Source organism: Mustela nigripes, chromosome 13 (assembly GCF_022355385.1).
Source record: "Mustela nigripes isolate SB6536 chromosome 13, MUSNIG.SB6536, whole genome shotgun sequence".
NCBI classification, from domain to species: domain Eukaryota; kingdom Metazoa; phylum Chordata; class Mammalia; order Carnivora; family Mustelidae; genus Mustela; species Mustela nigripes.
In genome coordinates, this window is record NC_081569.1 from 25,338,456 (window position 1) to 25,362,608 (window position 24,153).

The window sequence follows — 24,153 nt, forward strand, 5'->3', positions numbered from 1 at the left end:
TTGAAAAACAGTCTGGCAGTTCCTCAAAAATGTTAAGTGTAGAGTTACCTTATGGCTCAACAATTTCACTCCTATTTACATATCCAAGGAAATTGAAAACTGTGTCAGCACAAAATCTCATACAGAAGTGTTTTTAACTCTTGAGAAATTAGGTGGGTACACAAACACTGCTATTTGCTTAGATAGAAAAATGGAGGAGAAAAAAGTCTGGATTAAGGGAAAGGAAATCTGTTCTGGAACAAGATGTAAATCTTTTTAAAGGTTTTCTTAAGGATCTGGGAACCGTTTCTTTAAAATATAACCAAGAAAGATAATATCCCAATCTCCTTGTTTCTATGGGAAGGTAATAGCTTAATTCAGTGGAAACCTCGCCCCAAGTTGTAAAACTACCTTTCATCCTAAAGATATGTGAAGTCCTTATTTGCTTAAAAAAAAATCACTAACATTCATAACAGCATTATTCATAGAAGCATAGAAGTGGACTCACTGCCTATCAACTGACAAATGGATAAGCAAAATTTGGTATATTCATTTAGTGGGATATTGCTGGGTAATAAGTAAGGATGAAATCCTAACAAGGGCTTCAATATGAGTGACCTTAAACACATTATACTAAGTGAAGGACATCAGTTCAAAAGATAATATATTATATGATTCAATTTATATGAAATGCCCATAATAGGCAAATATATAGACAGAAAATATATTAGTGGATGCCAAGAACTGGATGAAACAGGTGATGTATGCAATGCGGGCAAGGAAGGGGAATGGGGATTGACTACTAGTGGGTCTGGGGTTTTATTTTGGGTGATAAAAATATTCTAAAATTACATTGTTATAAAAGTTACACCACTCTGAGAATATACTAAAAACCACTGAGCTGTGCATGTTTTATGTATTTGAAGCACACCTCAATAAAGCTGTTTAATAAAACAAATTAAAAGAAAGAATTATAGCATAAAGTACTTTTTCTGATTATGATAATATAATAGGAAGATAAAGCAAGCAGTACAGTGGCTTATGACCAAATAAAAGGTTTAGTTACTTCATAGTAATGTCTGGGTCTGAGTCTTAGTGACTTGAAACCAAGATAGTCAAGTTAAAAGACAGCAAGTATCCCAGCTATGGTGACAATAATTTCACAGAACAATACACAATCAGAAAACAGGGGGCATGCCAGGGTTTAATTTTAGTCTTTGAATGAGGGAGCCATGCTAGCACTGATAGGAAGAAAGGGAAAATATCAGGAAGGAATATCGTCTTTACAAGATTTGCAAATTGATCTTCACAATGTCTAATTAGAAATCTCCAACCACTTATTAATATGTTTGTATAAGTATGTATTTATCAGTGTGGTGTTTTTCATATTCAGGATGGTACTGCATGTATTTCTCTCTACTACAGTCACGCCATCAGTGTCTATATGAATCCGTGAAGGGCTAATGATATCAATGCTATCATGTGTTGAAAGACAACGTGGGATCTAGGCCTGCTCCAGGGAGCAGACCTTACCATAGAGCCTGGAGGCAATTACTCTAGAAAACAAGTATTACTCAAGTGGTATTCAGAAGTAGAGATCTGGGAATTGAGAAGTAGATATTGGCACCATCTCTGGCTTGGGTCAGGGAGCCCAAAGGGCCCTAATAATAACATCTGTCCATGACACTTGGCTCTGGGCAGTTTGTCACCCTAGGCTTAAGGCAGCAGAAACATACCAGTATCTTGCTTCCTGGCGTATTGAATGAATAAGATAAGCATTGGTCTATAATAAAAGTTAAAGTTCACTGATCAGAACTGGAGACTGATGTCAGAGCAGGACTGAGAGTCAGTTGACCTCTGGAATTCTGAAGTAATTGCCTTATTGAATCTGTCTTTCTTAAGATTTGAATGGTCTAAGTTCTGGGGAAGGGTGAAGGTATTATGAGCCTAGGCCAGGTAGTTAGATCTCAGAGTCTAGAAACTAGTAATACTCTGACCAGGATCTCCACATTTTGAAAATGACCACACCCTATGGTGACTAAAAGCGGCTCTCCAAGGTTAAAGAAATAAAGACAGTAACCCTCTTATATGGTGTGTCCACATAAATGAGGCTTGTGGCTGGGAACATCTTGCTGATGAAGATCTGTAGCAGGAATTCTCTGGGTTGAGTGGCCTTTAGCCATTAATTTTTGAGTTTAAATGTCTTTGAGGAAATTTTTGAGAACAAATATGGCCTAAAATGTAAACTTCTGTTAAATGATCAGAATTATAATTTTGACTTTTATTCTTATAAAACTATGTCTTCAAGTGTTAATATTTATTCTGTATTTTCAGATGGCTACCCCAAAGAAGAAATGATTTACAGATGGAGAAAAAATTCAGTTGAGGCAGCTGATCAGAAATCCTGGAGGCTTTATCAGTTTGACTTCATGGGCCTCAGAAACACAACAGAAATTGTAACAACATCTGCAGGTAGGAATTAATTCAAGGAAACATAGCTCTCAAAAAAAAATCTGACTTTTTCCCCTGGTGCCGGAGGCATAATCAAGCCTTTAATGTAGAATTTCATCATGTTTATGCTTTAACTAGTTATATTAGGGCAATCATATACCTCGGCAATATCTGAGACAAAACAACTGATTCAATAGTGAAAATATTTTTAATGTTGTATTGGGATGGAAAAATGATCATGAGAATTGTCTTATTTTTTAATCAAGGTGGCATTTACATCATGTTTATAAATTTAACTAGGATTCCCACTATCAACCATATTTATATAAACTGATTTTACTAATAACGAGAGTTCTACAACTTTCCATATACATAATATGAATAAAATATTATTGAGAATCTACACATAAAAGAAGCTGCTGTGAAATGTCCTTTGAATTTTAATTTCTAGCTTCTTCCTTTACTTTAACCTTTATTTGAGCTTTGTATTTCTTTTCCAATATACTGAGCACAATAATTATCCACCAGTTTGATTTTATTAAGTGATCATTAAGTGCATAATATAAGGTACGTAGTTAGGTAGAAAGATGTTTCCTCTATTAGCATATTTGAGTATTTTAGGGATTTTTGTTTGTTTTATAGGTTTTTTCTTCTTGCTTTGTTTTAGGAGGGTTTTTTTGCTTAGTTTTGACTACTTATTTATTCCTATGATCCACTGTTTTGCAACTAGTTTATTTTGCCAGTATGTGGGGCACAGATGAGGTTAGAACCAACCTTTCTACTGGTCTTATTATTAATATGAATAGCTTTTAAAACTTCATAATGATTTGTTTTATCAATGACTAAGATTAAGATGTAAACTTTGATAGCCACTGGTTAATATCTTTAAAGGATAGCCTGAATTCTGGATAGAGTTGAAAATATAGAATATTTACACATTAAGAAAAGTCTGAATTAACAGAGAAAAAACTTCCCTATAGGTGTCATGGTGATAAAGGTGAGAAATGCCATCTGTGTTTAAATATTAAACAATGATAAAGTTAAAAAAAATAAAGAATCATAATTTATTTAAATAATCTGCAGAGAAAGCAAAAAGGGAAGTGTTTAGAGAGACTTTTTCCCAATTATGAGTCACCTACTTTAAGAATGTAATTCTGCTTCTTGAATGGTAGAAATGCACTCGTAGACCTTTCAGTATAAGGCAGCCCAAGGAGGGTACTTAATGAGGGGATTGTTCTAGCATTTAAAAGCTAAAAAAAAAAAAAAAAAAAAAAAAACTGCCAAATGTCGATTCTGTTTTTCCTTTCTTGGTGTTTTCTGAAAGATGATGTTAAAGGATAGGAAATTTCAAAGGAAAGTAAAGCACAGCTGCTATAGGGTTTTGAAATGGACTGTAAGAGAATACCAGCACAGAGAAGCAACAAATAGAGGGAGCTGTGGAGTCAAGGTAATAGTCTGAGTGACTGTATGCTAAGTGACACTTTTACCAGGCAGAAAACCCATTCCAAACTCAGCTTCAGCTACCCTATGCTTGAAATATCAATAGTCAAGGGGTGCGTAGGTGGCTCAGTGGATTAAGCCTCTGCTTTTGGCTCAGGTCATGATCTCAGGGTCCTGGGATTAAGCCCAGCATTGGCTCTCTGCTCAGCAGGGAGCCAGCTTCCCCCTCTCTCTCTGCTTGCTGCTCTGCCTACTTGTGATCTCTCTCTGTGTGTCAAATAAATAAATAAAATCTTTTAAAAAATCAATACTCAAGAGATGTGTGATGGCAGAAAAAGAAAGGTTGCTTTATTCAGGAAGCTGAAACCTAAGACGATGGTAGGCTAACATCTCAAAGATCATCTTCCCTGTCCAGCTGAAGTTGGAAGGTATTAAAGGGAAAGGCATAGGAAAAAGGGAGGGGGAATCCCTCCAGGAGCTAGTCCTCTGTGGACATGATCCTGAAAAGACTTGCTGACATCAGTAGCAGCTGTTTTCAAATGCAGTCAGACCTTATCTTCTGGGAAAGTTTGGCCATTCACTCCTCGAGGCCAGTGGTCTGCAAATCTCAAGGAAAGTAACTTAGTTTTGCTAGAGATTAAGGGATTTAGTTCCGCAAACAAGGAATGCATAAACTTGAAGCAAGTTTACACTTCAGATAGGTTGGAGTGCTATTATGTTACTGTTGGTTTAAAAAATATGTGGAAGACATTCACTGGCAGCAAGGAGTTTTTGGTCTCACTGGAAAAACATGATAGATATGAGAGACTTATGAACAAACTAGGAATTTATACACCAGCATAACAAATAGACCTTATATTAAGTTAAACTGTACTCAAGATGGAAGCAATGTTTAGGACAGTCCTTAATGAATAAGAAATGAATGTTTCCCGGGATTTTTTTTTTTTTTTTTTTGTCATTCCTTTTTCCATGAAGTCAATGAATGTTTTAGCATTGATGAATGTTCTCCATCTACTCCTCTTCTTTGGCTTCCCTTATTTTTATATAAATCTCCACATTATATTGAATCTTGTTAATCACTCCATCTCTTTTAGAAAATAAGCAAAAAAATATATGTTCTAAAGAAATTAATCTATATTAAAAAATTAAACTCTCTTGCCTCTAATAAATCAGATGATACTGTTGGAAGATGAGAGTGAGATATAAATGATGGATTTACACTCTTCATTTCTAAATTTCTTATGAGCCCAAGGCGGTCACCTCCCATATCTGTCTTTAGCAGCCCAATATTCTATCTTATTTGCCCAGTGGAAGATCCTGGAGAAATCATTACAATCCCTCTTTTGCACACTCAGTCCCCTTTCCCCTTTTTCTTGTGTACACCCAACCATAGTGAAATCCAGTCCTCTACCTATTCCATACCACAACCATACAGCATTATGGGGGAAAAACACTAGTAAATAAACCACACTATTTTCATCACTGCTCTCTTTTGAAGGTGTTATCCATGAATTTCAAGAGAGTTTTGAGGTTGTCATATCATAGTATGTGATGGTCCAGTGTTTCTCAATCTTTTATTCATTATCACCTCTCAGACTAAAGAGTCTTTTTAGGTATTTTTAACCACCTCCCTTATAAATATTGATACTACAGATATACTTGTATATATTTTCATATATTATGACCTTTTGGAAGGCTACACATAGCAATATCAAAGATTTATCCCCTCCCTACCCCCAAAAAAGAATTTTCACTCCCATAGAAATAAATATCACCTGCATTAAAATCCAAACCTTAGTCTGTTTATTCTTTCTCTTTTCTAGAAGGGGTTCCTACTTTGTTCTTGGTCCCAACATCTGACAGCAACACCTTCTTTTACTTTCCACTAGTGATCTTGCTCCTCACTGTTCCTGGAATCTTGAGGAAATCAGAGAATGTCCCAACATCTTTGCCCACCTATTGCAACTTTCCCTCATAGTGTTGCAGATGAGCTCCCATTGCTTATCCATATTTACACCAGATCCTGTTCTTTTCCCCTACACAAGAGATTGCTCCAGCAAAACTCCCTCTTACTCACACCATTTTTTTTTTTTTTTTTTTTTGCTCTCTACTGGATCTTTACTATCATCTACTTAAAAATAAGCTTTTATTTCACTAACATTTTTTTTAATTGTTTTAGTTAGGTCTCCAGCATGCAACAAGTGACATACACAAACTAGGTAATTAGAAGTTAATGAAGGTAAGAAACTATGCACAATCTTGCTGGCAGGGCTTATGACTTATTGCAATAATGGATTATGGTAGGCAGAATAATGGTTCCCAGAGATTTCCATTTTCTAATTCTCAGAACCTGTGAGTACATCATGTTACATGATAAGGGAGAATTAACTTAGCAGATGGAATTAAGATTGGTAGTCAGCTGACTTTCAGATGGAGAGATTATTCTGGATTATTGAGATGAGTTCAATGTGGAAGAGAGAGTCAGAAGGAAATGTGACTGTGGAAGAAACTCACAGAGAGGAACAGCTATGCTGGATTTGAAGATGGAGGAAGGGACCATCAGCCAAGGCAAGTGGGAAGTTGTAGAATCTGGAAAGAGCAAGGAAATTAATTCTAGAACATCTAGAAGGAAATATGGCCCTACTTATATCTTAATTTTAACCGAACAAGATATGTGTCAGACTTCTAACCTGAAGTACTGCAACATAACAAATTTCTTGTTGCTTCAAGTCACTAATTTTGTGATCTTTTGTTACAATAACAATAGGGAACAAATATAGACATATTGTAATAATCTCAAGTTAGTGGTATTGGGAAGCTTTTACCACTTTGCTGAAGAGGAAAGAAGAGGGAATGGTTACTGGAATCTGGAGAAATAGAAGATGTGAGGGGACTGCATGACAATTGGTGTCACTTTCAGTAGAGAATCCAGCCAACCTGCAGCACAGAGGCAGGACAGAAACCTAAGGATACATGGCTTAACTTCCTTTACCTCACATTATCTGTTCCTTTTCCCCAGTAGCCAGAAGCCGAGGTTCAGGGAACTTATATGGTGCACTCTCGACAGAAGCTTCCTGGGGATAAGGCAGGTGGAAAAGAGTAGAAAGTAGGTACAGAGAGGCAACAGAAAGTGCCCAGCACACTTGTGGAGGATTACTTCATCCTCCACAAGATTATGCCTTATTTGTGCCCTCTGCAGCAAACCCTTCTAAAGATCATCCTGTCTCACTGACCCAGTACCTCCATGCCAACCTCTTGAGCCCACTCTAGCCAAGCTTTCCTTTTCACTTCTCCACCAGTACTGTTGGTAACCCTGGGTCACCAGGGTCCTCTACAACGATAAACCTTCTTCTCTAACCATGACTCATCTTCCCTTGGCTCCCAGGACACTCCTCTCTTGGTTCTCCTCCTCCTCATGTCTCTTCTGCATTTTTTAATAAAGATTTTATATATTTATTTATTTACTTACTTATTTATTTGACAGACAGAGATCACAAGTAGGCAGAGAGGCAGACTGAGAGAGAGGGGGAAGCAGACTCCCTGCTAGACAGAGAGCCCGATGTGGGGCTTGATCCCAGGATCCTGGGATCATGACCTGAGCCAAAGGCAGAGGCTTCAACCCACTGAGCTACCCAGGTGCCCCCCCCATTCTGAATTTTTGTGTTGGACCTCCATCTTCTCCACCTTCTATTCATTTGGGAGTGCCCCAGAGTTCTGTTTTCTATCTATACTCACATCTCTGTGAGTCTCATACAGGCTTCTGTGGTGTTAACTCCAAAATTACATCTTTAACTCCTAGATCAAACATCTCAAAAATTCCAGCCCCATAGACTCAAACGCTTGTTCAGGATTTTCTCTGGGATGCCTTGGAAACCAGTTCTACTCAGCAGGTCCCAAACTAATGCTCACAGGCAATTCCACCCATAGTCTTTCCTTACCAGATGATGGCCCTCTATCCTTTCATTTTCTCAGGCCCAAACTCCAGTATCATCAATTCTTCCTTCTTTGATACATCAAATCCAAAATATCAGCAAATGCTTTTGATTATATCTTCAAAACATTCTAAATATGGCGATTTCTACCAATTCCATTGCTACTATCCTGATTTGACTCACCATCACCCTTTTCCTCATTTATAGCATTAGGTCCTTTTACCCTTTGATTCTAGACTTGCCTATGTATGGTCCACCACAAAGTAATATTTCATTATAGAAGTCAGCATTTATTTGCTCAAAACTATTTCATGACTCCACTTCTTACTTAGAGGAAATACCAGTCTTCATGATGGCCTACCAAGCCCTACATGATCTACCTCCCGATGGCCTGACCCCCACCCCTCTCCCAAGCACTCTCTCAGACTACTCCCACCGTATCAAGTGTGTTCTGACCATTTGACTTTTGACGGACTGTTCTATGCCTGGATGACTTTCATTAGGGTTTCTGCATGACTAATTCCCTATGCTCTGTAAGTCTGTGCTCAAAAATCATCTTCTCATTGAATCCTACCCTACGAGCAATCTCTGCCTTCACTGGTTGATACAATCTATCATATAATTTATGTATGTGTTATGTTTATCTTATTTTGTGTGTTACACAAAGGAGTTATTGTCTATGTTGAATGTAAACTGTGCTTGACTCCTAGTGATGCTCTCTTAAATAAGTTAGAAAGGAAAATATTTGAGTCAAGGAGATTAGTTCAGAGGAATTTGTGAGTCTAGACAAGAAATCATGAGTGTTGACTCAGAAATAGGCAATAAGAAGGAAAAGTATTATATTTAAAAGACTTTCTGTCATTTAAATGAGCAAGTCTAGTAAGTTATGTATAAATGAGATGAGACAAATACATTAAAAATGGAGGATAATGAAGTAAGGCATATTGGAGAAATATGTGATCACATCAGTCAAAGAGGATTAGACATGTGTTGGAGGGAATCATGAGACTGACTCAGATATTCTGGAGAAAAATTCTCACTAAGTTTCCTTAATAGCTGATATGGCTCCAAATCTAATTGGCTTATCTGAAATGGGGGCTGAACAAGTTGATGTTCATGTTTCTGTAGAATCATGTAGTAGAATCAAGCATGTCTGTAACTACTAACAATCAAAGGGTGATACCCATAAGAACAGATCTAGATCAAGTAGCTTTTGGAATAATGTCTGCCTGAGATTGGATCCCTCCCTGATTGTCCCAGCTTGTGAAGTTCTTTGCCTGAAGGGAATATAGCTGTTGCATTTCACCTGCACTTTCAGGGAGATTCCTGAGATCTCACCTTGGTGCAATATCAATTCTGGCAACTGGCTGTAAAGCTGTGAATATAACATTTTCCCCAAAGATCCGTAAAGCAGTTTGGTAACTTGGGAAATCTCAGATACAGCACAATGAGCTGGAAGACCTTGACTATAATAATACCACCTAATATGTAATATCTCAGTCATTATTTTAAAAGTTTTATATGAATTAGCTCATTTGGACTTCACAATGCCCACACGTTATTACTGTTAGGGAATCCAACACTCATCAGGATAAAGTAATGTGCCTATAGCAAGTTATTGGTTGAATTCAAATGCTTCAAAGCCTATATGAACTACTCTTGCTAGAGAACCCAAGACAAGCTTTATGAATATGGGATGAGCTGTTAAATATAGGTTTTAAATATAGGCAATGTTATTTCTTTGTTAAAACATCATGATAGAAAATGCTAAAATATTTAGGAAGTGGTGGAAATATTCATAATGAGCTGATTTCTTCCTGAATATTTTTATACAAACTTTGCTATGCCCTTTAAAGTATTTTCAACTACTATTCTTAGATTCAATCGTCTGTTAACTCTTTTAGTTGCAAAAGGGTTCCTGGAAAAGCTAAAATGTGCTGGACACTTCTTGAGGAGTCTTCATGTTTACAATTACCTTAAGGATTTAGAATTTAGTGAGAGATGTGTCAATATAAATGTGTTCCACCAACTGCTGCAGGAGCACAGAGGTGAAGGGAGAGCTTATTGTTGGCACTTCACATGTAGCCAAGTGTCTCAGCATCTCCCCAGCATTTTCTATGGGTCACCAGTATACTACAAGATACCAACATTATGTCAGCAAAAGTGTTTCTTATCTATGGTGATAAATTAGGCAACAGTGCATATAGCATTCTCTTCCTGAAGATGTCCAATATGTCTAAACACAAAGAAGAATTATTTTAAATAAATCAGTCTGTGTTTAATCCTGCACTTTTGAGATGGATTATACCATAAAATACTTTTTTAAAAAAAGCTTTTTATTGGGGCGCCTGGGTGGGGCTCAGTGGGTTAAGCTGATGCCTTCAGCTCGGGTCATGATCTCAGGGTCCTGGGATCAAGCCCCGCATCGGGCTCTCTGCTCTGCAGGGAGCCTGCTTCCTCCTCTCTCTCTCTCTGTCTGCCTCTCTGCCTCCTTGTGATTTCTCTCTGTCAAATAAATAAATAAAATCACTTTGTGCATTCCATTTGCGTATAATAATATTGAGGGTTTTTTTTTTTAATTTAGAAGACAGTTTGGTACTTAACGTCATAATTTAGAGAAAAAAATTAAAAAAGATAACCTCACAAATCCAACATACTAGTCAATAATTGAGCTTTTACCTTGGACAAATATGGAATATTTACATACCCCGCTTGACTGTACTATAAGAGAGGAAAAGAAGAAATGCTTTCTGCCACAGAGAAGCTTGCAAATTTATTTCTTATTTAAATTTTTATCATGGAGAATACTAATTTCCTTCAAATGAGATTATTTATTTTTACAAATACTGTGGTCCATAAGAAAATTAGAGTAAGTCTGAGTTCACAATTTTTTTTTAATTTTTTATTTTTTATAAACATATATTTTTATCCCCAGGGGTACAGGTCTGTGAATCACCAGGTTTACACACTTCACAGCACTCACCAAAGCACATACCCTCCCCAATGTCCATAATCCCACCCCCTTCTCCCAATCCCCCTCCCCCCAGCAACCCTCAGTTTGTTTTGTGAGATTAAGAGTCACTTATGGTTTGTCTCCTTCCCACTTTTTAAAAGTTTTATGGCCATAGTCAATCTTTTGTATAATCACACCTATAGCAAGAACTTTACATTTCAAAAATATTCCAATTCATATATTTACTAATTGATAATTTTTACTTGCACTGTTAACCATCAATGGGCATTAATCACAGCAACAATATCATTCTCACAGATTGTTGTTGCTTATTGGCAAAACTTAGACTATGTGAACCAGAAAATCAATTCACTAGTAGGATGAGTGTTTACAAAATAAAATTAAAAATACAAATATTTCTTTTAGGTGTTTCTTTATTTGGTATTCACATTCTTGTGTTGTAATGTTTCCAAGTACTATTCTTAGCTTCACATCATCTTTCTAGGATCCCCAGAATGTTCTTACAAATATGACTGCAGCTGGGGAGATCTGATTTGATACCCCACTTCCTACTGAGGGAATTCCCAGGTAAAGCATTCTTCTTTGTATAGAAATGCAAGGTTAATAGGATTCATATCCAACCTAATGGATATGAAAAGGAGGTACTATGAACCCCTTAAAGTCCTAAAGCAGCATCATGACAAATGTCCAACTTTGCCATGTTGATCACTCTCTTCATAATATTTTTTATATAGATAGATAGATTTATTTTTTCACTCATTCATTCATTCCAACCACTCATTTATTCATTAATCTAACACCCAATTAAACCTCTGGTTACAATTGAGGTTTGAAAGAAAGTGCAGCTGGAATAAATGGGAAGGAATATTTCTCATATATAACTGTGAGAAATTTCTGTGGACTGAAGATAATGTGACATGGGAGTGTGGTAGCTGGAGGCCCCAAGGATGAGAAAACATGCTGTACCTGCACACCCCAGTATGCTGTTCTGTATGTGTTTTTCTGGCCAAATCCAGCATGAATTTAGGTGTCAACAATTAAGACAGTTTAATGAATATTCATGAAACACAGTTGTGTGGCTAAGTGTGTCTGGCATTTTGCAACATAGACGATCACCAGCAGTACTCTGATGACGTTTTAGAGAATCCCTGTTAGAAAAATATCTTTTTACTTTCTTAAATTTTGTTTGACGAGGTCTTATTTATTTATTTATTTAAAATTTTATTTTTTTCAGTGCTCCAAGATTCATTGTTTATGCACCACACCCAGTACTCCATGCAATACATGCCCTCCATAATACCAACCACTGGGCTCACCCATCCCCCCAACTCACTCCCTTCCAAAACCCTTCCTTCATTTCTCAGAGTCCAAAATCTCTCATGCTTCATATCCCCATCTTATTTCCCCCAATTCACTTTTACTTTCCTTCTCCTAATGCCCCCATGTTATTCCTTATGCTCCACAAGTAAGTGAAACCATATGATAATTGAGACTTTCTGCTTGACTTTTTTCACTCAGCATAATCTCCTTCAGTCCCGTCCATGTTGATACAAAAGTTGGGTATTCATCCTTTCTGATTGAGGTATAATATTCCACTGTATATATGGACCATATGTTCTTTATTTTTTTCTTTTCAGCACAACAGTATTCATTGTTTTTGCACCACACCTAGTGCTCCATGCAATATGTGCCCTCCCTAATACCCACCACCTTGTTCCCCCAACCTCCCACCCCCTGCCCCTTCAAGACCCTCAGGTTGTTTTTCAGAGTCCATAGTCTCCCATGGTTCACGCCCACTTCCAATTTCCCTCAACTCCCTTCTCCTCTCCATCTGCCCATGTCCTCCATGTTATTTCTTACGCTCCACAAATAAGTGAAACCATATGATAATTGACTCTCTCTGCTTGACTTATTTCGCTCAGCATAATCTCTTCCAGTCCCATCCATGTTGCTACAAAAGTTGGGTATTCATCCTTTCTGATGGAGGCATAATACTCCATAATGTGTATGGACCACATCTTCCTTATCCATTCGTCCGTTGAAGGGCATCTTGGTTCTTTCCACAGTTTGGCGACCGTGGCCATTGCTGCTATAAACATTGGGGTACAGATGGCCCTTCTTTTCACTACATCTGTATCTTTGGGGTAAATACCCAGGAGTGCAATTGCGGGGTCATAGGGAAGCTCTATTTTTAATTTCTTGAGAAATTTCCACACTGTTCTCCAAAGTGGCTGCACCAACTTGCATTCCCTCCAACAGTGTAAGAGAGTTCCCCTTTCTCCACATCCTCTCCAACACATGTTGTTTCCTGTCTTGCTAATTTTGGCTGTTCTAACTGGTGAAAGGTGGTATCTCAATGTGGTTTTCATTTGAATCTCCCTGATGGCTACTGATGATGAACATTTTTTCATGTGTCTGATAACCATTTGTATGTCTTCATTGGAGAAGTGTCTGTTCATATCTTCTGCCCATTTTTAGACCATATGTTCTTTATCCATTCATCTTTTGAAAGGCATCTTGGCTCTTTCCGAGTTTGGCAATTGTGGTGATTATTGCTATGAACATTGTGGTACACATGGCCCTTCTTTTCACTACATTTGTATCTTTGGGGTTAGTACCCAGTAGTGAAATTGCAGGGTCATAGAGTACCTCTACTTTTAATTTCTTAAGGAATCTCCACACTGTTTTCCAAAGTGGCTGCACCAACTTGACTTCCGACCAACAGTGTAAGAGGGTTCCCCTTTCTCCACATCTTCTCCAACACTTGTTGTTTCTTGTCTTGTTAATTTTGGCCATTTTAACTTGTGTAAGGTGGTATCTCAATGTGGTTTTGATTTGAATTTCCCTGATGGATAGTGATGATGAACATTTTTTCATGTGTCTAATAGCCATTTGTATGTCTTCTTTGGAGAAGTGTCTCTTCATGTCTTGTATTTTTTGACAGGATTATGTTTTTTGGGTGTTGAGTTTGAGGAGTTCTTTATAGATCTTGGATATCAACCTTTTGTCTGTAGTGTCATTTGTGAATATCTTCTCCCATTCTGTGGGTTATCTCTTGGTTTTTGACCATGTCCTTTGCTGTGCAGAAGATTTTGATCTTGATGAAGTCCCAAAAGTTCATTTTTGCCTTTGTTTTTATAGACAAATGTCATTTCTTATTTTCAATCTCCAAACTCAAAATGATGATGACAATAATATAGAATTACACATCTCTTTTTTTCTGAGAAGATTAATGCATTTGGAGCATTATCTATATAAAAGTTTCCCAGAATCATTGTGAAGTCTGAAGAGGATGGATATTATTATTCAATATTTTTAAATAGGTATAAATAATTCTATGGAACTTAACTGTGAAATAGAAAAACATTGTAGAACCTCTCAATCTTAAGGTTAGTTTTCCAGTCTCTAGGTGTGTTGTCAACACCAAGTACTTTGAGGTGGACTGTCGTCATTATTGCATCACATCATCACAGAACCTATGTAAGCATAATCTTCATTAACCCCAACATCTTTTGGGTGTGAAGCTGGGCAGCCACTTTTGTCTGACTGGTCCTACTTTTCTCCATTAACAGGAATATAAGAAGTATTATTTATATTACTCTGAAACTTTGATATAAAATAATAAATATGTTCACCTAAATTTTGCAAACACTGTTTAAGAGCATGAGTGACTTAGGGGCTCTTGGGTCACTCAGTGGGTTAAAGCCTCTATCTTTGGCTCAGGTCATGATCCCAGGGTCCTGGGATCAAGCCCTGCATAGGCTCTCTGCTCAGCAGGGAGTCTGCTTTCCCCTCTCTCTCTACCTGCCTCACTGCCTACTTGTGATCTCTGTCTGTCAAATAAATAAATAATATCTTAAAAAAAAAAAAAAGAGAGAGAGCATGAGTGACTGTATTTGTTTCCTGGGGCTGTTTTAACAGTAGCATGGAATAGTTATTTTACAGTTCTGGAGGTGTTAAATCCAAATTCAAGGTGTCATCAGGATTATTTCCTTCTGAGCATCGTAAATGAGGATCTGTCCTAGCCCCCCAACCCTGGCTTGTAGATGACATTGTTTCTGTGTCTTCATGTCATCTTACTTCTCTCCGTGTCTGCTCTGTGTTCAAATTTCCACTTTTGTATAAGAATATCAGTCATATTGGATTAGGAGTCCACCCTACTCCAGTTTGAACCTCATCTTAACTAATTACATTTGTAATGACTATTATTTCCAAACAAGGTCACATTCTAAGGTACTGTGTCTTAGGACTACAATACTTTTGGGGGAACACAATTCAACCTGTATCAGTAACCTAGAAAGTATCACATACTATGAAAATCAGTGTTTTAATTGTATTTGGAAATGAGTCTTTCTCTGTCTCAAACAGATTCTTTACACTTGGATTCCCTTAAGGATCAGTGTTATCTCTGAAGTAGACTGTTTGCAATCACTGAGAAGAAAACAAGCCATGAACCAGCCTTGTTAACATGAATGTGACCTGTTAATAGGCATCCTCAGCATCACCTAGTAGGTGGTAAGAAATTGAGATTCCAGGGCCTCACCCCAAAACTTTTAGATCAAAATCTTTTGGGTAGGATCCCAGGATTCTAGATTTCATACCCTTCCAGTGATTCTGATTCTGAAGGTTGGCATACACTGGATGGATCAGACTAGATTATAGCTGGTGGATAAAAATTGCATTCCTGTGACTTCGAAGTCAGTGAAGAATAATCTACTATGATTTCTGACTGACTCAATACTGTGTTGCATTTCTTTTGCTACTAATGTTTTTGAACATTCTTTATCTAATCCTTTTACCTTCCTCAACTATTTCTCTGACGATGCTTGCAGAATATCTTTTCCTTTGTATTAGGTAAATGCTACCTTGTGAAATTAAAACCAGAAACTTTATATCTAAATATATAAAGTCTATAATTATAATAGAGAACATATCTACAGACATATCTCATAGAAATTGCTGTTTTGGTTCCAGACCACCACAGTAAAGCAAATATCATAAATTTGGGGGGTTTCTCAGTGCATATAAAAGTTATGTCTATAATAGACCATAGTCTATTAAGTGTGCAATAGCATATGTTTAAGAAAATAATGTACCTATCTTAATTGTAAAAATATGTTATTGCCAAAAAATGCTGTTATATGAGCTTTCAGCAAGTCATAATCTTTTTGCTTGTGGCAGGTCATTCCTTGGTGATGATGACTGCTGACTGACAAGGATGGCAGTTGCTGAAGGTTGGGGTGGCTGTGGCAATTTCTTAAAACAAGAAAACAATGAAGTTTGTCACATCAATTGACTCTACCTTTCAGAAACAATTTCCCTGCAGCATGCAATGCTATTTGATAGCATTTTATCCACAATAGAACTTTGAAAATTTAAGTCAATCCTCTAAAAACACTGACACTATTTTATCAAATAAGTGTATGTAATATCATAAATCTTTTGTTGTCATTTCAACAAACTTCACAGTATCTTTGCCAGGAGTAGACTCCATCTCAAGAAAACCACTCTTCCTTTGCTCATCCACAAGAAGCAACTCCTCATCCATTAAAATTTTATCATAAGATTACAACAATTTAGTCACATCTTCAGGTTCCACTTCTAATTCTAGTTCTCTTGCCATTTCCACTACATCTGCAGTTGCTTCTTTCACTGAAGTCTTGAACCTCTCAAACTCATCCAGGAGGATCAGAATCAACTTCTTCTAAACTCCTATTCATGTCGATATTTTTACCTCTTCCTATAAATCACTCATCTTCTTAATCGCACCTAGAATGGTGACTCCTTTGCAGAAAGTTTTTAATTAACTTCACCCAGAACTATTAGAGGAATCATCATATATGCTAGCTATTATTCTATGAAATTTATTTCTTAAATAATAATACTTGACAGTTGAAATGACTCCTTGAGTCATGGGCTACTATAGATGTTACATTAGTGGGCATGAAAAAAATATTAATTTCATATCTCTCTATCAGAGCTCTTGGGTTACCAGGTGTATTGTCAATGAGGAGTACTATTTTTGGAAATAAATCTTTTCTGAGCAGTAGGTCTCAATAGTGACCTTAAAATATTCATTAACCATGTTGTAAACAGATGTGCTAGCACCCACACTATAGTATTCCATTTGTAGAGCCCAGGCTGTAGATTTATCAGAATTATTTTTCTTTAAAATTATTTATTTATTTATTTATTTAGTTAGTTAGTTTAGAGAGAGAAAGAGAAAGAAAGAGCAGGACAAGGGGCAGAAGGAGAGGGAGAATCTCAAGAACATTCCTTGTTGAGTATGGAACTCAACACGGGGCTCGATCTCATAACCCCAATATCATGACCTGAACCAAAGTTGAGTCAGATGCTTAACTAACAGAGACATCAAGGCACCCCAATTTAGCATAATTCTTAGGGGCCCCAGGATTTTTAGAATAGTAAATAGATGGCTTCAATTTAATGTTGCCCGCTGTATTAGCTGTCCTTTGAAGTTTTGAAGCCACATGTTGACTTCTCCTCTATAGCTATGAAAGTCTTAGACAGTATCATCATTCACTATAAGGCTTTTTCATCTACATTGGAAGTCTATTGCTTAATGTAGCCACCTTCATTAATTATCTTAGCTAGCTCTTCTAGATAACTTGCTGCAACTTCTGCATCAGCACTTGCTGCTTCACCTTGCACTTTTACATTATGGAGATGGCTTTTTTTCTTAATCTTCATCAACCAACCACTGATAGCTTCAGACTTTTCTTCTGCAGCTTCCTCAACCTCTCTCAGCCCTCATAGCATTGAAAAAAGAGTTTTACTCTGCACTAAGTTTTTTTCTTTTTTTTTTTTTTAAAGATTTTATTTATTTGACAGAGAGAGATCACAAGTAGGCAGAGAGGCAGGCAGAGAGAAAGAGGAGGAAGCAGGCTCCCCGCTGAGCAGAGAGCCCGATGCGGGACTCGATCCCAGGACCCTGAGATCATGACCTGAGCCGAAGGCAGCGGCTTAACCCACTGAGCCACCCAGGTGCCCTCTGCACTAAGTTTTTCTTAAGGGAATGTTATAACTGTTTTGATTTTCTATTCAGACCACTAAAGCTTTCTTCATATCAGCAATAATGTTGTTTCACTTTCATATCATTTCCCTGTTCATTGAAGTAGCACCTTTAGTTTTCTTAAAAACTTTTCCTTTGTTTTCACAGCTTGGAATACTAGCACATAAGGCCTAGGTTTTGGCTTATCTCAGCTTTTGACATGCCTTCCTTGCTAAATTTAAACATTTCTAGCTTTTGATTTCAGGTGAAAGACGTGTGACTCTTCTTTTCACCTTAACTGTTAGAAGCCATTGTAGGGTTATTAATTGGCCTAATTTCAATATTGTTGTATCTCAGGGAACAAGGAGGCTTGAAGAGAGGGAGAGAGGGAAACAGAAGAACATGACATTTTTCAATTACCTTTGTCATCTTGTAAGGGTGTTATTTATGGCACCTCAAAACAATTAGAATAGTCACATCAAAGATCACTTGATCACAGATCCTCATAATAAAAATAGCAATGAAAGAGTTTGACATATTAGGAGAATTATCAAAATGTGACACAGAGACACAAAGTGAGAAAATGCTATGGGAAATATAGTGCCAGTACATTTGTTGTGTACACAGTTGCCACAAATTTCAATTTATAAAAAATACAATACCTGTGAAGTGCAATAAAGCAAAGACTAGTAACACAAGGTATGCCTGCACCAGGTTGTTATTTTAACAACTAAATTGTGTATATCAATATCTTCACTGAGAAAAACATACAGGAAATTTAGGATATATATATTGGAATTATTTGAAGTAAGTCAGTGGTGAGACATTTGGCTTGGGTTTTCAAATAATTATATTAATTTAAGAGAAGTAAACTATTTGTAGATATGTATACATGCACAGGTTGGTATATACAGATACATTTTCTTGCTCTGTCAGCTGAGAGGTTCTAGAAGCAATGACACCCCGGTATCAGTGAACCCAAATCTTGGTTTCTAATGCTATTCTCCAGTAAAAGGAAAGAGGGATCCTTGGAGGAATAATTGATTGTATGGCTGGGGCAGGAAATATATAAGTAAGATTAGAGCATCTTATAGTGCCAGGAAGAAAGAAAACACACAATGACAAGGTATGTCAAAGAGAAATAGAAGCCAACTAAAAGATGTCACAATTTTTAAAGCTGAAAAATTTGAGCAAAAAAAAAAAAATAAATTAGTGTTCAACTATAATCCAAAAGTAAAATAAGTATACATGACAATTATCTGGAGTCCCTACTGACATAAATAAATGATTAAATAAGTAAGTAGGAGAAATTTGACAGATGTCCTGTGCATAAAAATTTACATAATAAATTATGTAGATGTTATGCCCTCAAGGAAAGGTAGACTAACTCCCACTCCTCAAGTTTGAACTACACATAGTGATGGAAAAAAATAATTTTACTAGGAAGACATCTGACAAACACTAGCTCATCCAGGGGATGAAGGTCAACAACAACAGTGATATAATGTCAGTGGTATGTATCTTTAAAATGATGCGATGAAAATGGTACTTTACCTCTGGTCATTTCCTCCCAAAATCACAGAAGCCCAGTCTAATAATGAGGAAAACAGCAGCAAATCACAATCAAGGGACATCCTACAAAACACTTTACTAGTACTTCTCACAACTATCAAGGTCAGTACAAACAAGGGAAGCCTGAAAAATCTGTCACAATCACTTAAATTATATAGTATCCAGATTAGGATCCTGGAACAGAAAAAAGACATTAGGAGAAAACTTTAAAAATCTTAGTAAAGTATAGACTTTAGTTACTAATAAGGTACTAATATTGGCTAATTAATTGTATCAAATGGGCTATACCAATGCAATTATTAATAATAAGGGAAACTGGGCACCTGGGTGGCTCAGTGGGTTAAAGCCTCTGTCTTCGGCTCAGGTCATGATCCCAGGGTCCTGGGATTGAGTCCCGCATGGGGCTCTCTGCTCAGCCAGGAGCCTGCTTCCTCCTCTCTCTCTGTCTGCCTCTCTGCCTACTTGTGATCTGTCAAATAAATAAATAAAAATCTTAAAAAATAATAATAATAAGGGAAACTGAGTGTAATGACCGTGAGAACTCATTACCTTCACAATTTTGCTGTAAATCTAAAACTGTTATAAAATTTTAAAAAATCATAATGATCATAATGATGAAGATCTGCTTCCAATTATTTTTGAGTGGTTTGCAGTATGCCAACTCTTTACCTGAAATAAACTAAAAAATAAATGGATAGGATAACATTATAATCTCTTTGAAGACATCAGGTAGGTGCCAAACCATGACTTGAGGGTACAAAACCCTGGAAACGTGGACACCACATAGGAAGATGAACCCAGATTCTGTTGAGACTTTATCTTTGTGAGCATTTGCTGAGCATCTGGAAATAGAAATGAATTTTAAAAATATAGGTAAAGACTGTGGAGAGAGGGTGCTGTAAAAAGCTATCTCTTTGGGTTAGAGCATCAACAAAATTTAATAATTAAAAGCCCTTTGGGCCAGAATCCCAGGGGGAAAGAAGGAAGAGCAAATGAACTCTGTTCTCCAGACATTTCTGAATTCTGATACTATGAAGAGAAGGAAGTTAAAACAAGCAGAAACCTCTGAGAAGAAGAATAGTCTAACCGCTCATCAGTGTTGAGAAGACAAGAATTATCACTGGGGATGCACCAGAATTGGGGTCATGGTGAAGACACCAAGAACTCAGAATCCCTGAAGGGTTATGGCCTAAAGCAATTGTGAAAGAGACCAAAACAAAAAAATAAATAAATAAAAATAAAAACAAACAAGCAAACAAATAAAACCAACCACACACACAAAAATAAAACGCATCCTACTACTAACTGAGGCTTGAGTTACCCCAACTCTTCATTGTGATAGACTGACTAATCCCATACTTACTTACTGGCCCTCCCCCCCCCAAAATAAACTGTCTTTGGAGGATCAAAAGAAAAAGAGTTTCATATAAATTTCACACAAGGTGTATGCTGATGCCAAATGAACAAAACCCAAAAGAAAAATGAAAGAAGATAAACACAGACCCACAGGTGATTAAGATATTGGAGTTAGCCAACAAACACTTTAGAATGGAAATAAATAATATTTTTAAAAGAACAGAAGAAAAGAGAAAATTATAAATGAAAATATTTATACTTTCACCAGAGAACAGGAATTTATAAAATAGGAAACATTCTGATGGATTATTTTAATTCAAGGATTTTAATTTTAAACACAAAAGATAAAGTTAAATTACTAGATAAAAATAGATAAAAGGACAAATATGACTACTAAACTATAAAAGAGATCAACAGAAAATATCAAAACTGAGGAAAAACATAGAAAGGAATAAATAATTAAAAAGATAAGAGTGTTTGGGCACCCGGCTAGCTCAGTCGTTAGAGCATGAAATTCTTAAAAATATAAGAGTGTAATAAATATGTGAGATATGTTAAAAAGCTATAATGTAAGTGAATTGGTAAAGAGAAAAATTAAAACTAAGTGCAATTGGAATCCCAGAAATGTAGGCCATAGAAAATGGGAAGCACTATCTGAAGAAATAAAGGCTTATACTTACCATAGATAAATGATGACATTCAGTCACACAGTAACACTTGTCAACTCCAGAAGATGTATAATACAAAGAAAACCACTGAACTGCCAAAGACCAAAGGCAGAAAGTATGTCTTTAAGCATGGAGAGTAAAAAAGACAGATTACCATCAAAGGAGCAAAATTAACACAGACATCTGACTTTGAATCCGAAATCAAGGCTGACAAAAGACAATGGAATTCAAAATGTGAAGAAAAACAGAATTTTTCTTTTCATTCGTAGGTCCAATTTAAGAAGCAAAACAAATGAACAAACAAAAAAAAAAAAAAAAAAGAGAGAGAGAGAGAGAGAGAGAGAGAAAGACAAACAAAAAACCAGACTCTTAAACAACCTTGTGGTTTGCCATAGGGGAGGTAGTTGGATAGTTAGGGGTGTAAAGTTTTATAGGCAAGATAAACACAACACCAGGCGAAGTGGGTGCAAGGCAAGATTTATTAAAGGCACTCTCCAGTGAAGTTTCAGCGCTCAGGAGAAAAGGGGAGCCAGGAAAGTTGCGCCAGGAGGAGGTGGGCACCCTTAGGCGAGATTCTGCAACTCTGGAAACCAGAGTGGGGTAAGTTGCACTGGGAGGAAGTTGGCTGGGGGGTCTTTTATCTGTTTCCTGCATAGGTATCGGGTTACCTATGGAGATGTGACCTGGGCATACATCCTTTTGGCAGGAGAGTCAAGGGTGAAGGAAAGGGCTGGGAGGGTAGGGAGGGTGTGTGGATGAGGCTGCAAGATGGCAGGACCCAGCGGTCGTTTCTATTGTTCCTCCTGCACTCCTCGGAGCCCCGCCGACCTAACGGGGGATATAATCACCCAAAATAGGTAAAAGGGGTTAACACTACGCTTATCTTTATGAGCTCTGAAAAAAACATATAGAGTTGTTGAATCATTATAGTGTATACCTAAGACTAGTATAACACTATATGTTAAGTATAGTTCAATTAAATATAAATAAAAAGAAACAATTTGATATCCAACAAAATAGGCACTAAAAATAAAAGTGAAATGAGATTTTTGTGATTTTTATAGCAAACGGCTTTTCTCTTTGGTTAAATGTTTAAGATATTTGCATACTAACCATTTATTTGCTGTAGCAAGGCTATCCATAATGTCCATCTGAACCTGAGTCTAGTTATCTAAAGTTATGTGGACAAGAGACACAGCATTTTTTATCCGAGTGTCAAAGCATCTAGAGCAAGGTTTGTGAAACGGGACCGGAAATGTGAGACACATTCTGTGGTGGGCATACTTATTATAAGTTTAGAGCATGCATCAAAGGAGGAGATCAAGTCAGAAGCCTGGGGCCTAGATTTAACTGCACTAGTAGATTGTCCCCTGGTGTGTTTTTGTTACAAAGTCCCAAATAGGCCCCCTAAAATACCAAAGTTGTTATTTTCAAAGTAACCATGGGAAAGGATTGCTCTTCCATGACTTTGGCAAAAGCCATACCATTTGATGAGAATGCCTGATATTTTCAAAGTTTATTCAGGCTTTAAGTTTAGCAGCTTTTCTAACTAATTCTCCAAAATCCCCCAAATTATTCTGAACATGAAATTTTATATATTCAATAGATAGGTCATGCTCCAGTTGAAATTTTTAAAAGTGTTTTCTCTAACAGTGCCCATGGTAAAAAGTAAGCCCAGAGGGTAGGAGCAATGGAACCAGACTGCCCAGCTTTGAATGCAGCAGCACCACTTGCAGCACCACTTACCTGCTATCTGACCTTGGGCAAGTTCTGTGATCCATGCATGAACATCTCTCATAAATGAGAAGGAAATTGCCTTTTCCTTTATACGGCTGTTGTGAATTGAAGTAAACTACCATATGTAACGTGCATAATTGCCATGCCTACATATAAATATTATCTTTTATTATTACCTTAATCCACTTTCTGTAAGAGGGAATTGTGAGATTTCTGCAGTTTAATTTAGTAAATAGTCCATTAAATCAACTGTTAGCATTTTATACAATGAGACATGCTTTAACATGGCACTAGAGTGAGATTTCTATCTTGAATGCAAATAGGAATATATGTTTAAAATAGCTCAGTAGAAGAAACTCTAAAAGTGGCTTCTTCTTGGCTTTTTGTCATATTTGTCTGAGTGCAATCTAAGTAATAAATCAGTCTGGGTTTTAAAGTCAGAATTTTAAAAATAGCGACAGTGTCTTTGTTCACAAGATTGACTGAAAAATCTTTCAAACCCACTGTGAGTCATCTTCTTTCTCTAATTCAGAAAGGAAATGTGGAAAAACCATCGCTTGGTTGAATGAACCGCTCACCCATTAAGAAAATTGAAATTCTATGATACAAATCACATCTGACTGTGTCTGCTCTTTTAAAATCAAATTTAATTAATTATTCCTTAAAAGCAAAATTATCTTTCCATGGGACCTGAACAAATTATAACACTTAGTATATGGTGACAGTGATATTTATACATATACCATTTTAAAGTTTTCATTTGCTTCTCATCGCACACTTTGAGGATGGTAGAACATGTGTAAATATCTTTATTAATACATAGGGGACTGAATCTCAGGAAGATTGTGGGCCATGTCCCACACACCCAATATGCACTGCAGCTGATGTTTGAGCCTGTTACTCTGAGATCAGTGTCTTTTCCATGACACATCTGAAACAACAAGTTAACATTGCTTCTTGTGGCCAACTCTCAATTTTCAGAATGTTTTCTTTTTTCTTTTTCTTTTCTTTTCTTTTTTTTTTTTTTTTTTT

General features: G+C 36.8%; 1 protein-coding gene across 1 annotated transcript in view; it reads left to right on the top strand.

Annotated features, from left to right (window-relative positions):
* The window catches only part of GABRG3 (gamma-aminobutyric acid type A receptor subunit gamma3), a 643,721-nt gene that overhangs the window by 560,130 nt on the left and 59,438 nt on the right, over positions 1-24,153 (top strand). The window contains exon 6 of the mRNA XM_059371735.1: positions 2,314-2,451. Within this exon, the coding sequence (XP_059227718.1) occupies positions 2,314-2,451 (138 nt within the window). The remainder of the gene's footprint in view (positions 1-2,313; positions 2,452-24,153) is intronic.